This window comes from Anopheles cruzii, chromosome X, assembly GCF_943734635.1.
Source record: "Anopheles cruzii chromosome X, idAnoCruzAS_RS32_06, whole genome shotgun sequence".
NCBI classification, from domain to species: Eukaryota; Metazoa; Arthropoda; class Insecta; order Diptera; family Culicidae; genus Anopheles; species Anopheles cruzii.
In genome coordinates, this window is record NC_069143.1 from 744,596 (window position 1) to 760,085 (window position 15,490).

The following is a 15,490-nucleotide window of genomic DNA, read 5'->3' on the forward strand; positions in this document are numbered from 1 at the left end:
GACATTCTTATAGACCGGGAAGGTTCATAATTACTTTTGCCGGTCATGCATGCAGCTTTACGGCGCCATCATTTCCACGCCGTTCTACGCTTTTGGCGATAACTTTACCATGTGGCCCGTTGCGCTTCTAGATAGTTGAATGTTTCCTGAGACTACTGCTGTTTTTATTTCCCTCGGCGAACCTTACACAGCGCGTCGTATTCTAGACTGCGGTTCGGCGGCACGGCGGCTTGCGACCCGCTCCGCCTACTGCTTCGTGGCGACTTACGAGTCGACGCGACGTCTTGGAGACGCATACAAAAAGTGACCATTCAGCAGAACGTTCAGTCTCGCTGGGACGATCGTTTGGATCGGACGCATCACCGAGCGACAAGCGAGCCCCAAGTGTTTCTACTCTGATCTTCCTAGTCTAATATAAGAATACTGTCGTTGGTGCTGAAGCTCGCCTCGGTGCGTTTTAAAGTAGGTAAGTTCACGTGCAAGTGCAAATCGAATGGAAGTGTAATCGAAGCCGCGAAAAAACAATTTTGCTCGAATCGTGATATTATTTCATGTTTGACTGCCAGTAGACAAAATTGGGAAACTGGTATGGTTCGGAGCAAGGTTATAGTAAAGTATAACGTTCACCATGCTCCCTCCATCTAAAAAGATGTAGCCTAACTTACGATCATGCTAATGGAGTCATGTTTCTACATACCATACGTGCGTGCTTCCTGGCCCAACATAACTCCGTTTCTTATCAATCTCAGAAAGGAAGTCGCAGCTGAGCAACTAGCGCTCTTATCTGCTCAAGACAACCCGCAGGGTTAGCAAACTTCCGTTTTGTGGCTCAAGAACAAACGGTCAGTTAAAATACGCATCTCTCGTCAGTCTTTGATATGTGGATTTTGCTTTTTAACTGAAATTCATATTTGCGTCGACCTCACGGGAGACTCTATCAATCGTCAATCCAACTCCAATCAAACCTGATAACCTCGCGCGAATTGTAGTGATTCGTACGAGGCTATATCATTTGACAACCGCAGCCTCCTGATCAAGCGCTTAGGTCGGCGCTTCCTGGTCAACGCACGGGTCGGGCTCAGCGGTGGTCTTGCCAACGGGATGCTACATTTTTTTTGTTTATTCTACCACCGTTGCCTTCCTGCTATTCTAAGACTGTTTTTAAAGGCGAGCGATCTTTTAAAAAAAGATCACTCGCCGAGAACATAGCCGCTCTACTGGTTATAGCTCACCTTAATATGCTTGTTTTTCGTAGCATTGTCAAAACTAAAAATTTCCCACCTACTGTACTTCTGCATGCATCGATGCAGTACGCCATTGAGTTCGGCAGAAGTAGAAGGTTTAATTACAACCGGTCATGATGCGAGTGTTATAAATAGCATTCCTCCAGCGGGAGTGTGCAGCGGATCAGTACAATAAACATGTCCCGGGTTGAACCGATTAGTGTAGCGTTCCGTGAAAGATATACCACACACATACGAGTTAATGATGGCGAACAAAAATATGTACCTACACTGTTATTGAGAAACACCTTCTATGAGAACCATGTATACTTATGCTATGCATTATTTTATCAATCTATACAGTGCAACACTTGGTGGTGGTGCTTAATACCGTTCTGTCCGTTCTCATAATTAATAAATAAATAAACATAAACGGTAGCGCGGGATAAGGCCATCCAGTATGCTATGTGCATGTTACAGATTATGTTCTAAATTAGTCATTAATTTTGTTAGCATGTAACGGACTCTTGCATCCAACGCAATCTTCACGGCCTCGACCCTTCTGGTTCTGTAATTACTGTCGAGACACGAGCCACTAGAGCACATCACTGTCTACGATGTTAACAGATTTTAATTGAATCTGCAAAAATCCCAGCGTCAGCGTTTCATAATAGCACACATTAAACAAACCGCGCTTTAAGTGACTATCCGTTGAGGCAAGATAACTGGAGCGCTTATGCTGTCCACCTATTAGTCGCAGGCTGTGAAACGACGATCACGTGTGTGTTTTGACTGTCTTGTTTTTCCGCCGTTTTACAGGTGACGGTTGGATTGATCCCTTCCGTTCGAACGAAGCAGAAAGGTTAAATTAGATTCGATTGGGGAACATTCGACTTTGTCGCATTTCTTTCCAGGTACCGGTCAGTGCAGTCGAGTAATTGTAGAAAGTTTCATCTTTCTCATTCAGGATCAGCTTACGCTACGCCAATAGGCTGCCTACGATGGTGCATTTTGTAACAAATCTCGCACTGGCGTTTGCGCTGGTCGTAACAATAATTGGCAGTTCACCGGTGCGAGCGGACAGGCTGCTGGACGAGCTGCTCAACGAGTTCGACGACGACGATGAGGCTCTGTTGCGGCATATGGAGGAGAAGCATGTGAGTAACGATCTGGTTCGAGAGAATCAATTGGCACGCGAACAGTCCGCGTGGTTTGCGGCAGAGGAAACGCGGTACGGGTCGCCTCCCGAGGACGAGGACGGCGAAGCACCAAATCGTGTACCGCGCCTGACGGACCCGTGCAAGGGGGTCCGGTGTGGAGCGGGCCGTGTGTGCAGTGTCAGCGAAGCTGATAGCCTGGCAGAGTGTATCTGCATACCGGAGTGCCCGACCGAAACCGATCCGCGTCGAAAGGTGTGCACCAGTTTGAACGAGACCTGGGATTCCGCCTGCGAAGTCCACCGCCAGCGGTGCCTGTGCAACACCCACGATCAACAGTGCCGCAGCGAAGAGGTACGGCATGTGCACATCAACTACTACGGCTACTGTCGGCAGATGCCCGAGTGCTCGGATAGCGATCTGGCCGACTTTCCGCGGCGGATGCGCGACTGGCTGTTCAACGTAATGCGTGATCTGGCGTCGCGCAACGAGCTACCCGAACCGTACATGGAGCTGGACCACGAGGCTATGACGAACATGACGAAGCGCTGGACGAACGCTGCAATCTGGAAGTGGTGCGATCTCGATGGCCACCCGCACGATAATACTGTCTCTCGGCACGAGCTGTTCCCGATTCGCGCACCACTGATGGCCCTCGAACACTGCATCTCGCCGTTCCTGGAAACCTGCGATCCGAACCGCGACCATCGCATTTCACTGCAGGAATGGGGCAAGTGCTTGGAGCTAGAGGAGGACGATCTCACTGCTCGTTGTGCCGAGATCACGAAGGACGATGAGTTCGAGAAAAATGATATCGAGGCTGGAGCATAAGCAAGACGCCCAGCACTCGCTGCTATATTAAACCCTACCATCTTTGCGAAAGTCGTTAAAATAGCGCATTCGATATGCAATCTATATGGTACACTCGTACCCTTCAAAGCTTTTCCTGTCCTGCTCAAAACAGCTTGCGAAATAATTTAGCAGAACCACTGCAAATGACCGTCTCGGGGGCCATGCAGAGCTCTGACGCGCAATCCTGATATACAAACGACCGCTAATCCATGCTACTCGACTAGCATTATTCCTGATTTTTGCTATATAGAAACGGATTGATCCGTCGGTCGGAAACAAAACCAAGCAGGCAAAAACCTTAGTAATAACTGAGATGCTTGTATTGAACGAATACATTTAAATTTGATGTGGAATTCCCAAGGTTCAGGGAAACGTAATAACAACATGTAACAACGATAGGTAATACTAACTATAAACCTTCGCGCCTTTGCACAATATACCATGCGTCGGCGTATGCAAATGTATAACCGAAAATCGTGAATAAATTCAAATAAATGTATGAACCTACTACCCGTACGGCTTGATGTTTAAAACTATAAATACGCCACGGAAAAATGTAATTTTGCTGCCTAACGAGTATCCAGACTCGGTGTTACATCGTGAATGACTGCCAAACGCAAATAGAAACCCCTAGCACAAGTTTATCAGCTAGCAGTTGCTTAGTTTTTATTTGCCATTGAATAAATATTAGGATATTAGTAATGACGATACTAGTATAAAGACGTATTCAGTACATATACCAAACCACGATGAAGTCATTGAGGGCGAACATTGCCGATTATAGCAGACCATGCTTTGTCAGTACCACAACATCGAGAGGATTTATATCATGCTCAGGATCGTCCTGTAGCACGATCTCTTGCCTTACATATGCTATGCCTTACATACAGTTCTTTTAGTTTGTGCCTTGCTCCTTCGATTCACTGCCACTTACGGATCGACGTTGCTCCAACGCTTTCATGTACTGTATAATGTATTCTAGCTGGTTGATCAGTTCCCTGTATATGGTCCAGTCGCGCAATTTACGTTCGCTCTCGTCCAAGTATGAATCGTTGATGTCTATTGAGTGTTCCTCTTTCAGTATTTGGAAGAGAAACTTCTTATCGATAACCACCAACACCTCGAAGATTTCGCACAGCACCTGTTGCAGACTTTGGCGAACCTCTTCCCGCACTTGGTTCAGCAGCTCGATTTCGAACTTCTTATACTTCGACCTGTTGTGGATATTTTCCAGGTCTTCCTTCATTTTCTCGATACCCTTCGCAAGGCGAATGTACCGTCGGTATGAGTCCCTTAGAAGCCGATAGAAGTCTCTCGTTGCTTCCTGAATCGACATGTACGAGATGCGCATGTAGATCGTGTCAACGATGTTGTTTTGGAACTTTTTCGGTATGCGCAAATCATCATTGTAGATCCAAGGCTCGTCCCTGCCTTCCCATGTCGTATGGTGGCGGTCCATAGGAACTCCGAAAATAGTCTTCGTCTAAGAAAAACAAAAACGAGACAAACATCAGCCTTATATGGCTTATATGGCTTATACAATCAACCGGAACTCCCAGTTGTACTCGTTGCCAGTGCACAGTACGATTTTTGTGTTTTCGTCAAGGATCATTGTAACTGGCCTGAGGCGACCAGTCTTGCATTTGCATGCTCCTAATGATTGCACGGGGCACATCGGATACTTACATAATTTCGAATGGACACTTCAACCGTTCCGAGGGAGGTGTTCACCTGGTCGCGCATCTTTGAAAAATCGACATTGTTGATGGGCGTGTTGATTGTGATCTCGTACGGCGAAGGGTATCCACACGGGTTCAGCCACATCCGTTGCTCGGGAGACATTGGTGCGAACGGTTGTTTGGCGTCGATGGATTTGGCGCGCACCGAGAGGACCACCAGGCACAGCACAATGAATGCTATCAAGGAATCATGTAACGCTGCAAACACATGATTCCAAAAAGATTAGCTTGTCTTGTCTATGTTTTTAGGGCTGTGTTTTATGGCGCGCATAGAAAAGTACTCTAAGGTGATGTGAACTGATTTGAACAGAGTGCAACGATCTTGGAATTTCGGGCGTGGTTACTCTATCTCATTGCTTAGTTTCGTGTTTGTTTATTTCTGCAGTTATTGTAACTATTTATTTTCTAGGCCACTATTGATAAAGGCGAAATATGGCTGTGCCTATACGCACTGTCTCGTGGCATTAGTTCAGCATGATTAGCATGTCTACATCATGCCAAAAACGAAATCGATATTAAGAAATCTTCTACACTCGGTCGACCCCTGAACGAATCCAACCGGCAAAACGTTGCACCTAATAAAACAAGGTACCCCTAGCGAAAGGAAGATCGTAAATAAGAAATCGTAATAAACCGCGCACAGTGGGAAAAGAGCCCATCAAAATGCCTTCATTCGAAAAACGTTCACTATAGTGGACTCTATCCTTATTGATTCGTTATTCGCTCGAATGTTTGCAATTTGCAACAGTGAAACAGGCGATAATCGAAAACTGGCCGATGGGCCGATCAGAATGTTATGTAACATCACAATTTGCAATTATTTTTTAATAATTAATTAATTTAAAAATTATTCAGAAGTCAGCCACCATGATCCACGCACGTTCCACCGATCGGAGTCGTTTACTTACCTCGGTAAAATATTCGTTGCCGATCTCTCTGTAGCCACACGCACCAATCGAAGCTTCTTCTGCGGCGGAATGTATGCAAATGTATGTTTGTATCATTATCGACTTGATGACGTATGCGTACAACGGCCACTGGTATTCGGTTCGTAATAACCGATGACGAGACGATAGAATTGTTAAATTCGTGTCGCATTTCGATGTCCGATGGCACGATGGCTAAGTTCCACTGAATCGTGTGGAGTTTTTTTTATTTTGTTTTGGTTTGTTTTACGCCTTCTTTCCGGACTGTTTCCGGTCTCTCTGGTGGGTGAGTCGCCCGCAGTCCGATGTCTTACAGCCGATGTCTGTGGTCCGCTACCGCCTTCGTCAATTCGCGCTTCCGGTCGCACACATGTCGTGCCGGTGTCTACCTGTCTACCGGTGCATCGCACGCCCGTGAAGCGTTTCCGCGGCAACTCAGGCTGATCGCCACGAGGATTGCCACCCAAATGTTTCTGAACGGATGCCCTTCGTTTACCGTAGCACAGGACGATCCTCTACGTCCTGCTGAAAACCTTGGGGGCAGACGAAGCACCGTTCCGAACACCGCTCAGGGTACTTCGACACACCGGGTAGCCAGACGCTGGGCAATTGGGTACTGTAGGACGATGTCACTGTCTTCACTCCACTTGTTCCTGGCCGCCCAATCTTGAGATTGATCCTGTGCTGTACGCGTTATCCAGCCTCAGAAGCAACCACAGATAGTCACCGGGCGGAACAAACTGGATCGTCGCACCGATGTCACCGGCGGCAGGTACAAGTTATGACTACGGCCGTTCTGTCCACTGTCGATCGCATAAAATACGGATTTGACCCAGCCACCCTCCCATCCTCTCGCGATGCCCGTTGGGGCCTGATAGTGGTGTAGGCACTTCGTGCCTACTTGCATCCACACACCACATCTAGAACGTCCTACAATGTGAACGGAAGCAGCGCGAATGTGATGTACTTGTTGGGTGTCGAAACCAGTACGTTAGAAATGCGCGAAGACGGCGCGCACCTCTTCGGGTACTCTGATTCTACCTTTTCAGCGCGCTTCGATACCAGACGTTATGATTTCTATTGTACAGGCCACGCCTTCGGTAACCGCACCAGCAATCAAGTATGAGATGAGAACTAGTGAGACTGATACATAAATAAAATAAAATAAATTTGGAGCGCTAAACGATGCACGATGTCATTGGGAATCCCTCACCGTCGTTCGTTCATTAGTATTCCAATAGCAGCAGGTGTCGAACATGATTCGATACTTTCGCAAACTGTGGGAAATGTAAAGTGGTTTGCTCAGGGCAATTGACTTCCGTTACGCACTTCCGAAAAACTACCGATTCGGGTGGGGGGGGCAGATGGTAGATGGCGGATGGTAATGTGTCTGAGCAGCTCCTGTCCCCACAGCTTTTTCGAGGAAGACCCGTTGCCGTCTATCATCTATCAGGAAGATACATGGCGAAGCAAAACGGATGATATACTGGATGAAGTCTACGACGAATTATGAATCGCACACATAACCGATAGGTTATCCGTTTCAGGCGCCTAGTTTTCACTCTCTGTCAGCGGATGGCAGAGATAATATTTTATCACCCAGGTCCGCTTTAACAGCTATTTGTTTATTCATTGATTTATTTATTTACTTATTTATTTATTTATTTTTAATTATTATTTAATTTACTGCCATGTCGTATTTTTATTAAAGAAGGGCAGGTCATTCTTGCTTACTGTTACTTAAAACTAGTGAATGGCCTTACTGTCTTAGCTCGTGCTAGATCGTTTTAACAGGTAATAATTAAGAAGAAAAAACAGGAAAGCTGAGGAAAAACTAATATAATTCGTTTTTTCTCTCCAGATACTTCGAAACACTCTTTTCCCAGTTAGTTATTAAATTAAATAAAATAACTAAAACTTAACCAGACTTACAAATTCAGTTTATTATAATGAAATATTATACTTTAAATGAATACTGGATGTACTTCAATAGTATAAAGTACATACTCATAAAATGCGTTGTATTTATAGTTCAAATTGGATTGAGATACATCAGCGTCATTTGTCAGTGAAAATATTTATCTATGTTGCTTTTATGTGCAATTTAAGAGATTTTTTTCTGAATCAGAGCAAACAAAATAACACATAAAAAACTGGGGGAATGGGTTCGTGGGCGTACATATGCCGTGTCTGTCTAGATGAGGATGCCTTGTGCATTGCTATAATGAAAGGATTACAACAAGCGCAAATAAAACACAATCATAGCAACTAACGACTTCATTAATTACTAATACCAAACGAAGCGAAAGGAATGACGTGCCAGTCATTTACGAAGTATCGTGATGGTACGCAGCGAAGGAAATCAAGTGTAAAAATAATGGATAATCTCTTAATCAGGTCATTGGGATATTATGTCGTTCCTGCACATCCGGATTTTTCCAGACATCCGAAAAACCTTGCTAAAAATAACTCATTAACTGGGGTATCAATTGGTGTAATATTTTTTACTCGTTACGTGTTCATTGAACTAAAGGCTAGCTTTACGTCGAACTTAACAAGCTACTTTAGTTTTCGTATACTGGAGTAGTATTACCCCAAAATAGGAATTGCGCGTGAAATGGATTTGTAAGTAATTACGTTTTATTCATCATCGAATAGTTAACAATGATACAAAATTATTACAAATCGAACGATTGATTGAAATCGATGTAATAATAAAAGTCATAAATCTTCGTCCTATGTTTTTTATTAAAAAAAATTACTTTTCTTTGTTCTTTCCTTTCAGATATAATTATTACGGAGAGTTACGAAAATTAAACGTTTGATTTATGATTGATGGCATACTTTTACTATTAGTATTATTGTAACGTCCTCTTTTTTCGGAAACAGTTGTTTGTTTTTTACCAAAATACAATTAATTTACCAATAGGCATCGAGGATTTACAACAAAATCGCTTCCCATAAAAGGTTGTTCGCCATAAGAAATGTAGGTGATGCTGCTTGAGGGACCGCTGCGTTCTTAAGCTTTTTCTACAATTTACTTACAATTTCTCGCCATCCAAAAGTGAAAATGCAAAGAAGTTAACGTACAGCTAAATTCGAATTACAACCAAACGACGCAACTTATACAAGAAGCTGCTCTTACCAAGGTAGCTGCCTCTTAGAACCGTCGGTTGCGTACAGCATCACGACCGGAGCATTGTGTTACCCCGCAGTGCTTGGGTTGGTTTGGGATGTTTTCGAAAACATGCCATATACCATAATCGTATTTTCGGAACGCAAGAACTAAATTATACAACTAAAATATATTAAAGGTATACAAGAAACTGTAACGAAAATGATTTATTCAGATTTTATAAATTCATTCACACCAGCTTGTTGTTGTTCGTTGGAATCGCCCTTTTTATCCTGCAAAAGAAAAACGGTATGGTACATGTTTCGTTAATCAACGTAAGATTTGTTTAAAACATATTCTTACAATCTTTTGTCGCTTCGATGCTATCAAGTTCATAAGCCGATATCGGGTTTCCGTGTGTTCATTAAGCTTTTGTGGTATTACTAACATGGTGGTTGTCATGTTACCAGCAAACAGTATCAAAAACAACACACTCAAGACGGGGATCTAGACAAAAAAAACCTTTTATGCAAACCGGTTGTATTTAGATACTTGAAATAGACAAAAATTACCTGCCAAGTGGCTTCCGGATGTTTAGTCAATTGATAAAGAGTCCATGCGTTGTAGAACTGGAATACGTATCCCACGAACAAAAATGGAATCAAAAAGCTGAGACCACGCCACATCCAAGAGTGGAAACCTTCAATAGTTATGTCCATGTTGTGTCTTTCACCTAGTGCTTTTAAACGGTAGAGGACTCCTTTTTGATATCGGAATTGCATATATTGCACTAAGCTAATGTATACGTTAAAGTACATGAATTGTGTTCTAAACAGCTGCCATGGTTCGCCTTGTGGCCAAACTAAGAGAACACCGGCGCAAACAGTCGAAATGAAGTGATGCAAACGCCACCATCCTTTAATTCTTGATCCGTTAACCTATACGGTTTAATTTTTATGGGTTAGGCGATAGGTAAAAATCACCCCTAAAATGCACTTACCTTCAAAATTGATTCTCTGATTGTAAGAGTACAATAATACCACACCAACAGGAAAAGAAACACTAATTCCAACGCTCTGAAAAATAAACCGAAGGACAGTTTAGTAAAAACGACCTTTTCGCTTTTGGTAGAAGAACACTCTCTTGCAAAGAAATAGTGAAGTACGTATCAATAAAAGAATCAGTAAAAACAAAATACATACCTCAAATTGAATATGATGTTTAGAAATGACAACAATAATCCAATCACATTTAAAATCAGCTTGAACTTTTCGTACTCGTCCTTGTATCTGACTTTATCGTTGCGATTCAATATGGAAACATTTACGTCTCCAAGAATGATTTTTAAATATCGGCTATTCTGTTGGGGAAGCCCTTGTTCGATTTCATGGATCTGTGCCTTCCGTTTCATTATATTTTTCTCCAAGCCGGATGCTTTTTCTTTGTCACTCGCTGTAATCTGCTCCTTGCGTACATATCTTAGGGACATAAAATAGTGTTGGATTTATATTATGTCATGATGAGATGAGCTATGGCTATTAAGGTAATGTTGAGTGCAAGTGATTTTTTGATTAACCCAGGCCCATTAGCATGACACTTCGATAGCTGCAACCAAATACTCTATTTCGAAGAACAGAATTAGGCAAACGGATTATCCTACAAACAGAATCATGCAATTTTCAATGATGAACATTGTGTTGAAAATTAAAATGGCATTGTCGATAATCAATTGAAGTTAAAAATAACTTCAATGACCCTGCATAATCTCATTTAGTTTATAGAAAAACAAGTAATAAAGAGCGTTATCGGGGAACTATGGAACTGAAAATAGTATGTTTAGCTTAGTTTGTTCTTGATTTGTTGTTTTATTTTCTTGTTTGATTGTGTGGTTGCGTCCTTAGCACCCGGTAATAGTAACTGTATTGTAATTTATGTTAACAGTGATAGCGAAAATTGATAGCGCAAAAATTTTTGGTAAGCCCTGACGATAAGGCCTGATTAAAATCGACACATTAACAACAGCAGGAGAACAAACTCCACTTTGATTAGAGTCCAAAGTTTATCTTATCGCCCACCTGTTGTTTTTGTGCGTAGCATTGGTTGATAGTAGACTTAGCAGCAATACAGAGAGTTGACCATACTTACAATTTCAGGTTTTTGCGAATTTGCTGCATTCGGTACCTCTGATGTTGGATTTGTTTCGTGCATTTCTCCTGCATTTCCTCTAGGCGTTCGTGTAAATCCAAATAAGATTGATTGACCAGCTGCAAGGTGCAAATATCGATTAGTTCACTGTTCGTGCATGAGATTGCTGCAAATAATGATTTCATACCTCCAAACTTCTGTATTCGTCCGATAGTTCGGACCATTCCCTATCAAGCTCATTAAGATCCATTACTAACAATTTTGGTATGCCGTGTGATAATTCAAAAAAAAGTTGTAGGCAAACCACTTGTTATCCACTCACTTCCCATAGAAACACGTATGAATAACACATAAATAAACTGCTAGCGAATTTGAGCTGTGCTATTGGTGACAGAAGAAACAACAATACGGGCACCAATCTTACAAAACACACACGAAGCCCAGAGAATAGCTCAATTTGCCTTGTTTTCCCCTCTGAGCTTGCGTTTTCGATGGGATTTAAAATAAAGAGTAAATGGGATAGAGGGTGCGATAGAGTAAAAGAGAAGCAGATATGCGATGAAGGTTAACAAACGCGGTTACATTAGCTACTTCTACGGTAGTGTGAGTGTGTAGACCTCGAAAGCGGAGACAAGAAAGCGCACACGCGGATTCAATATTCACCCCTCGTGAATGTGCGTGTTCTCACCATCTGACTCAATCGGTAGGACTAGGTTTGTTTACAAAAATAATATTAATACCCATCCCAATGCACACTTTCCGCGCACCATATTAATTCACAAAATTTGCGGATTTTTTCTTGATATCTGCCAGCGCAGCAGCCGGAAGAAGTCGCAGAAAGCACTTCTGTTGGGACAGAGTTGGGCAAATTTTCGGCCGACAACAACGTCGCTATAGACGTGAAAAACGTCGAACCCTAGCTTCAGTGCCGTTATGTAGTGCGACTTCGGATTCGTATCCTTAAGTTTGGTGCAACGATACATTTTCTGAAGTATCAGTATCTTCGCTGATCTTTTCTCCTGGTTTCAGCATTTGCCGGCTTACACGCTGTATTAACGGAACGGAACGGAGCCCCGCGTAGAACACAACCCATATCGTACGTCAGGGTAACCCAGCGCGTCACTGAGCCGGAGCAGGTCGTCCGATGGCGCCAGGGGATACGCAATAAGTGGCAAGTAATGTTGGGGCCCGCACGTTAGGATCGAGGTAACTAGATAGAAGCTACTTTTCAAGTTGCTCCCGAGCTGTGTTAGCAGCAACTAGTAATCAAGCAAAGTCTAGTGAGCAGGTACTATAAGCATGGACATAGCACCTATTTTTAATATAAGCATAGTGAGTATATTGTTATGGTGTTATTGGTATGCATTTTAAGCAAGCTCTTATACCTAACACTATTGCATAGCAGTGCTTGTTAATCTTTTAGTCTATGTGGTTTCAAGTAAATTGAAATCTCTTTTAATACAGTTCATAACAGCCAGAAAAGGCGGCAAATAACTAAATACGTTCGTTATTGATTAAACGAAATCCGAAAATAATGATTTTGTTACATCAGAGCAATCAAGAAGCCATAACATGAAAGGATACTCAAACTCAATACTCAAGCTACATATAAAACCGCCTTTTTCCAACAAACGCCCTATTGGCTCCACAGAATGACCACGCATTTACAACGACGTACTCCGACGATGCGTAGCTACGTGTTCCATGTACGGAAATAAATCAATTTAATTGAACCTCCGATAAAGTAACGCACGAAAAAGCTAAATCATAGTAGGAATTTCTAATTATCAACATAGCGATTATATTGATATATTGTTACATTGTGGTACGAATAACTGGGCTGCCACACGGCACGAAACAAACGATATATCAGCCTCCAACCGCGACAATTTTGACAGTAAAGCGATCAGTAGGTGTCAAAAGCTTTGTGGGTCTGCAGACCCTATAACGACCCTATACATACCCCATACAGCAACAATATCTAAAAAAAGCGAAAAGATTATTCAGAAATCAACTTACCTCTCCGATTTCTATTTTCTCGGGCCAAAAACACGAATGTTAACAAGTTTGACATTTCTCTTACTAGTTGTTTCTGTTGCTGTAATATTTCAGACCTGCCACACGGCACGAAACAGATTTGACACCAAGTTACATGTTGCGCGTAACTGTTTCGTGCCGTCTGGCACCACAGTAAAAGACCTGTCCTGTCCCTGTCTCTGATTGGTTGAAACCGAACGTCATATCACTTGTGCATCCTGTTTGGTTGATCGCTCCGTTCTGCCGTCGCTAGTCAAACTGTGTCAAAACATTTGCTACCGGATTGGTGGAAGCTTATCGTTTTTACCGTGGCCGTTGTTATATCGGAGTTTCTCGGCAAGTTCGGTAAATAATGCCCAAACCGTCACTTAGCGATGTACGATGAAAAACATCAAAACAACAGGAGAGAAATCATCCAAACTGCCACACATTTGCTTAAAAAAGTGTACATTGGGTTCTTCGGGGTTGGTGCGAAATCGTGCGGGACACTCGGAGTTGGATTTCGATCTTTGTCGGAACTGAGCGTAATGCGCAAAAGCTAAGGTATCGTCGAGTTGTTGGCCGCGAAACGTGAACAGACTAGACTGGTAGAGCGGAATAGACCGAATTAGTATTTGTCTCTAAACATGGAAGAACGATTCCTCGCAGAAGGTAAGAAGCCAATGATATACTCGTAGTTAATAAAGTCAATGTTGCACAGGGCAGATTCCATATTCATTTTACAATCATCATGCTTCTTATTCCATTTCTTCTTCTTCGGGAACAACCGCTGAGCGGTCTTATCCTGGCACCAGAGACAATGTTAAATTTCTGATGCTCTTTTTATCGGTTCATTTTTACGGGCAGGGTTGTTGGTCCCGTGCCAACCCTCCTGTCACGCCGGTATAGGGAATCGAACCCAGGCCAGCTGCGTGACACTGACCAGCGTTACCGACTGCTCTATCAGCGGGGGTTATCTTATTCAATTTATTTATCATTTATTCCATTTTAGAAGTAAAGCCGCCAGGAATAACAGTGTTCGAATTGAACAGCAGCAATCCGAGCTCAGTTGAAAAGATGCCTGTAGAAAACTCCAGCACACCCGAACCAAGTGCTATGCCGAAAGTTAGTTTCGTAAACGTTGAAAGAGCCATAACTGTTGAAGAAGGACGAGAAGGAAAAGGGTTCGAATTGAACAGCAGTAATACGAGCACAGTTAAAAAAAGTGCTATTGAACACCCTAGTACAGCCAATCAACTGAGTACGATGAATGCCAGTGTTGACGAAGCAACACTCGAAAGTAGTATCGCTATAGCCACAGCTAAAAAAACGGACAAGGCATCATCCAGTGCGATTAGAGAACATCAGGATCCGAATACGATTTACGAAGGTCAGGGTAGAAGACTAGTTGTGTTATTAACGGACTTACGTTACACTATGCCAGGTGAAAACTTCGTTATGGTTGATTTACCAGGCAATGCGACTGTGCCTGCTGAAAACTACGAGGAGGCAAAGTTACGCCGTAGCAGGCGCATGAAAATCCGCAAACAGGTAGATTTGCAACGTAATAAGGGCCAGAAGAAGGGAAAGAAGAATTAAATGGAATTGATAGTCTTGTTAACAGCTTCACAGATTGTTAAATGATGAAGATAGGACGCTACTAATTGGATTATTTGTAGGGTGGCGATATGCGAAACGAAGGGAAGGAAAATAAGATATAGGCAAATGAACTAGTTCGCTGAAATAAACTTACAGCGGAAGACGAACATCTTGTAAATTTGAATAAGAAACATTCATGTGCCATATCGCAAAGCTGACGGTGCGTTCGCAACAGATGCCGTCAATAAACTTACTTGCATACTTAAATACGTGGTGTGATCAATAATTTTCGCGACATTTGAATTTTCTCGGGCTACGTATATCCGATTTTTGATTTTTTTGTGGAGTTAGGTTACTACACATGTCAGTAACTTATGGTGAAAAGTTCGGCCATTTTGAGTAATCAGTCAATTTTTGACAGCTGTTTTGCTTGGACGTGTTTTGGCTCATCGTCGATTTTTGTCTCTTCCAAAAAATGGATGGCAAAGAATCTTTATCAAATTCTGTGTGAAAAACGAAATTAAGAGCTCGGACGCAATCGAAATGTTGGCTGTGGCTCATGGTGAAGCTTTTAAGACCAAAAGCATTGCTTATCGGTAGTTCAAAACTTTGTCAGAGGTCCGAGAAGATGTGAACTTCCAAAAGCCAAGTTTGGTCGAATGTGAACAGTTTTGCTTACAATTTTCTTCGATTGCATGGTCGTGATGCATTATGAGTT

The 15,490-nt window shown here is 42.6% G+C and overlaps 4 protein-coding genes across 7 annotated transcripts; 2 read left to right on the top strand and 2 right to left on the bottom strand.

Moving 5' to 3' along the window:
* Window positions 1–332: 332 nt before the first annotated feature.
* On the top strand, window positions 333–3,734 carry LOC128274588 (SPARC). 2 transcript variants are annotated; one of them, XM_053012861.1, is made up of 2 exons: window positions 333–466; window positions 2,191–3,734. In XM_053012861.1, the coding sequence occupies exon 2, from the start codon at window positions 2,225–2,227 to the stop codon at window positions 3,209–3,211; it is 987 nt and encodes a 328-aa protein (XP_052868821.1). In that variant the 5' UTR covers window positions 333–466; window positions 2,191–2,224; the 3' UTR covers window positions 3,212–3,734. The 2 variants fall into 2 exon arrangements, with proteins under 2 accessions (XP_052868821.1, XP_052868902.1); XM_053012942.1 differs by having other exon boundaries at window positions 340–462.
* Window positions 3,735–4,127: 393 nt separating this feature from the next.
* Window positions 4,128–8,830, bottom strand: LOC128273100 (uncharacterized). The gene is made up of 3 exons (XM_053011055.1): window positions 8,821–8,830; window positions 4,919–5,169; window positions 4,128–4,715 (listed from the first exon to the last, which is right to left on the bottom strand). The coding sequence occupies exons 1-3, from the start codon at window positions 8,828–8,830 to the stop codon at window positions 4,128–4,130; spliced, it is 849 nt and encodes a 282-aa protein (XP_052867015.1).
* A 375-nt stretch (window positions 8,831–9,205) lies between these two features.
* LOC128272372 (transmembrane protein 120 homolog) lies at window positions 9,206–12,263 on the bottom strand. Of its 3 annotated transcripts, none has more exons than XM_053010287.1 (8): window positions 12,202–12,263; window positions 11,345–11,631; window positions 11,158–11,276; window positions 10,215–10,490; window positions 10,013–10,088; window positions 9,585–9,950; window positions 9,379–9,519; window positions 9,206–9,305 (listed from the first exon to the last, which is right to left on the bottom strand). In XM_053010287.1, the coding sequence occupies exons 2-8, from the start codon at window positions 11,405–11,407 to the stop codon at window positions 9,240–9,242; spliced, it is 1,107 nt and encodes a 368-aa protein (XP_052866247.1). In that variant the 5' UTR covers window positions 11,408–11,631; window positions 12,202–12,263; the 3' UTR covers window positions 9,206–9,239. The 3 variants fall into 3 exon arrangements, with proteins under 3 accessions (XP_052866247.1, XP_052866167.1, XP_052866322.1); XM_053010207.1 differs by having other exon boundaries at window positions 9,376–9,519; XM_053010362.1 differs by lacking the exons at window positions 9,206–9,305; window positions 9,379–9,519 and having other exon boundaries at window positions 9,614–9,751.
* A 1,288-nt stretch (window positions 12,264–13,551) lies between these two features.
* On the top strand, window positions 13,552–15,034 carry LOC128269204 (uncharacterized). Its single transcript, XM_053006603.1, has 2 exons — window positions 13,552–13,845; window positions 14,186–15,034. The coding sequence occupies exons 1-2, from the start codon at window positions 13,821–13,823 to the stop codon at window positions 14,770–14,772; spliced, it is 612 nt and encodes a 203-aa protein (XP_052862563.1). The 5' UTR covers window positions 13,552–13,820; the 3' UTR covers window positions 14,773–15,034.
* Window positions 15,035–15,490: the final 456 nt, after the last annotated feature.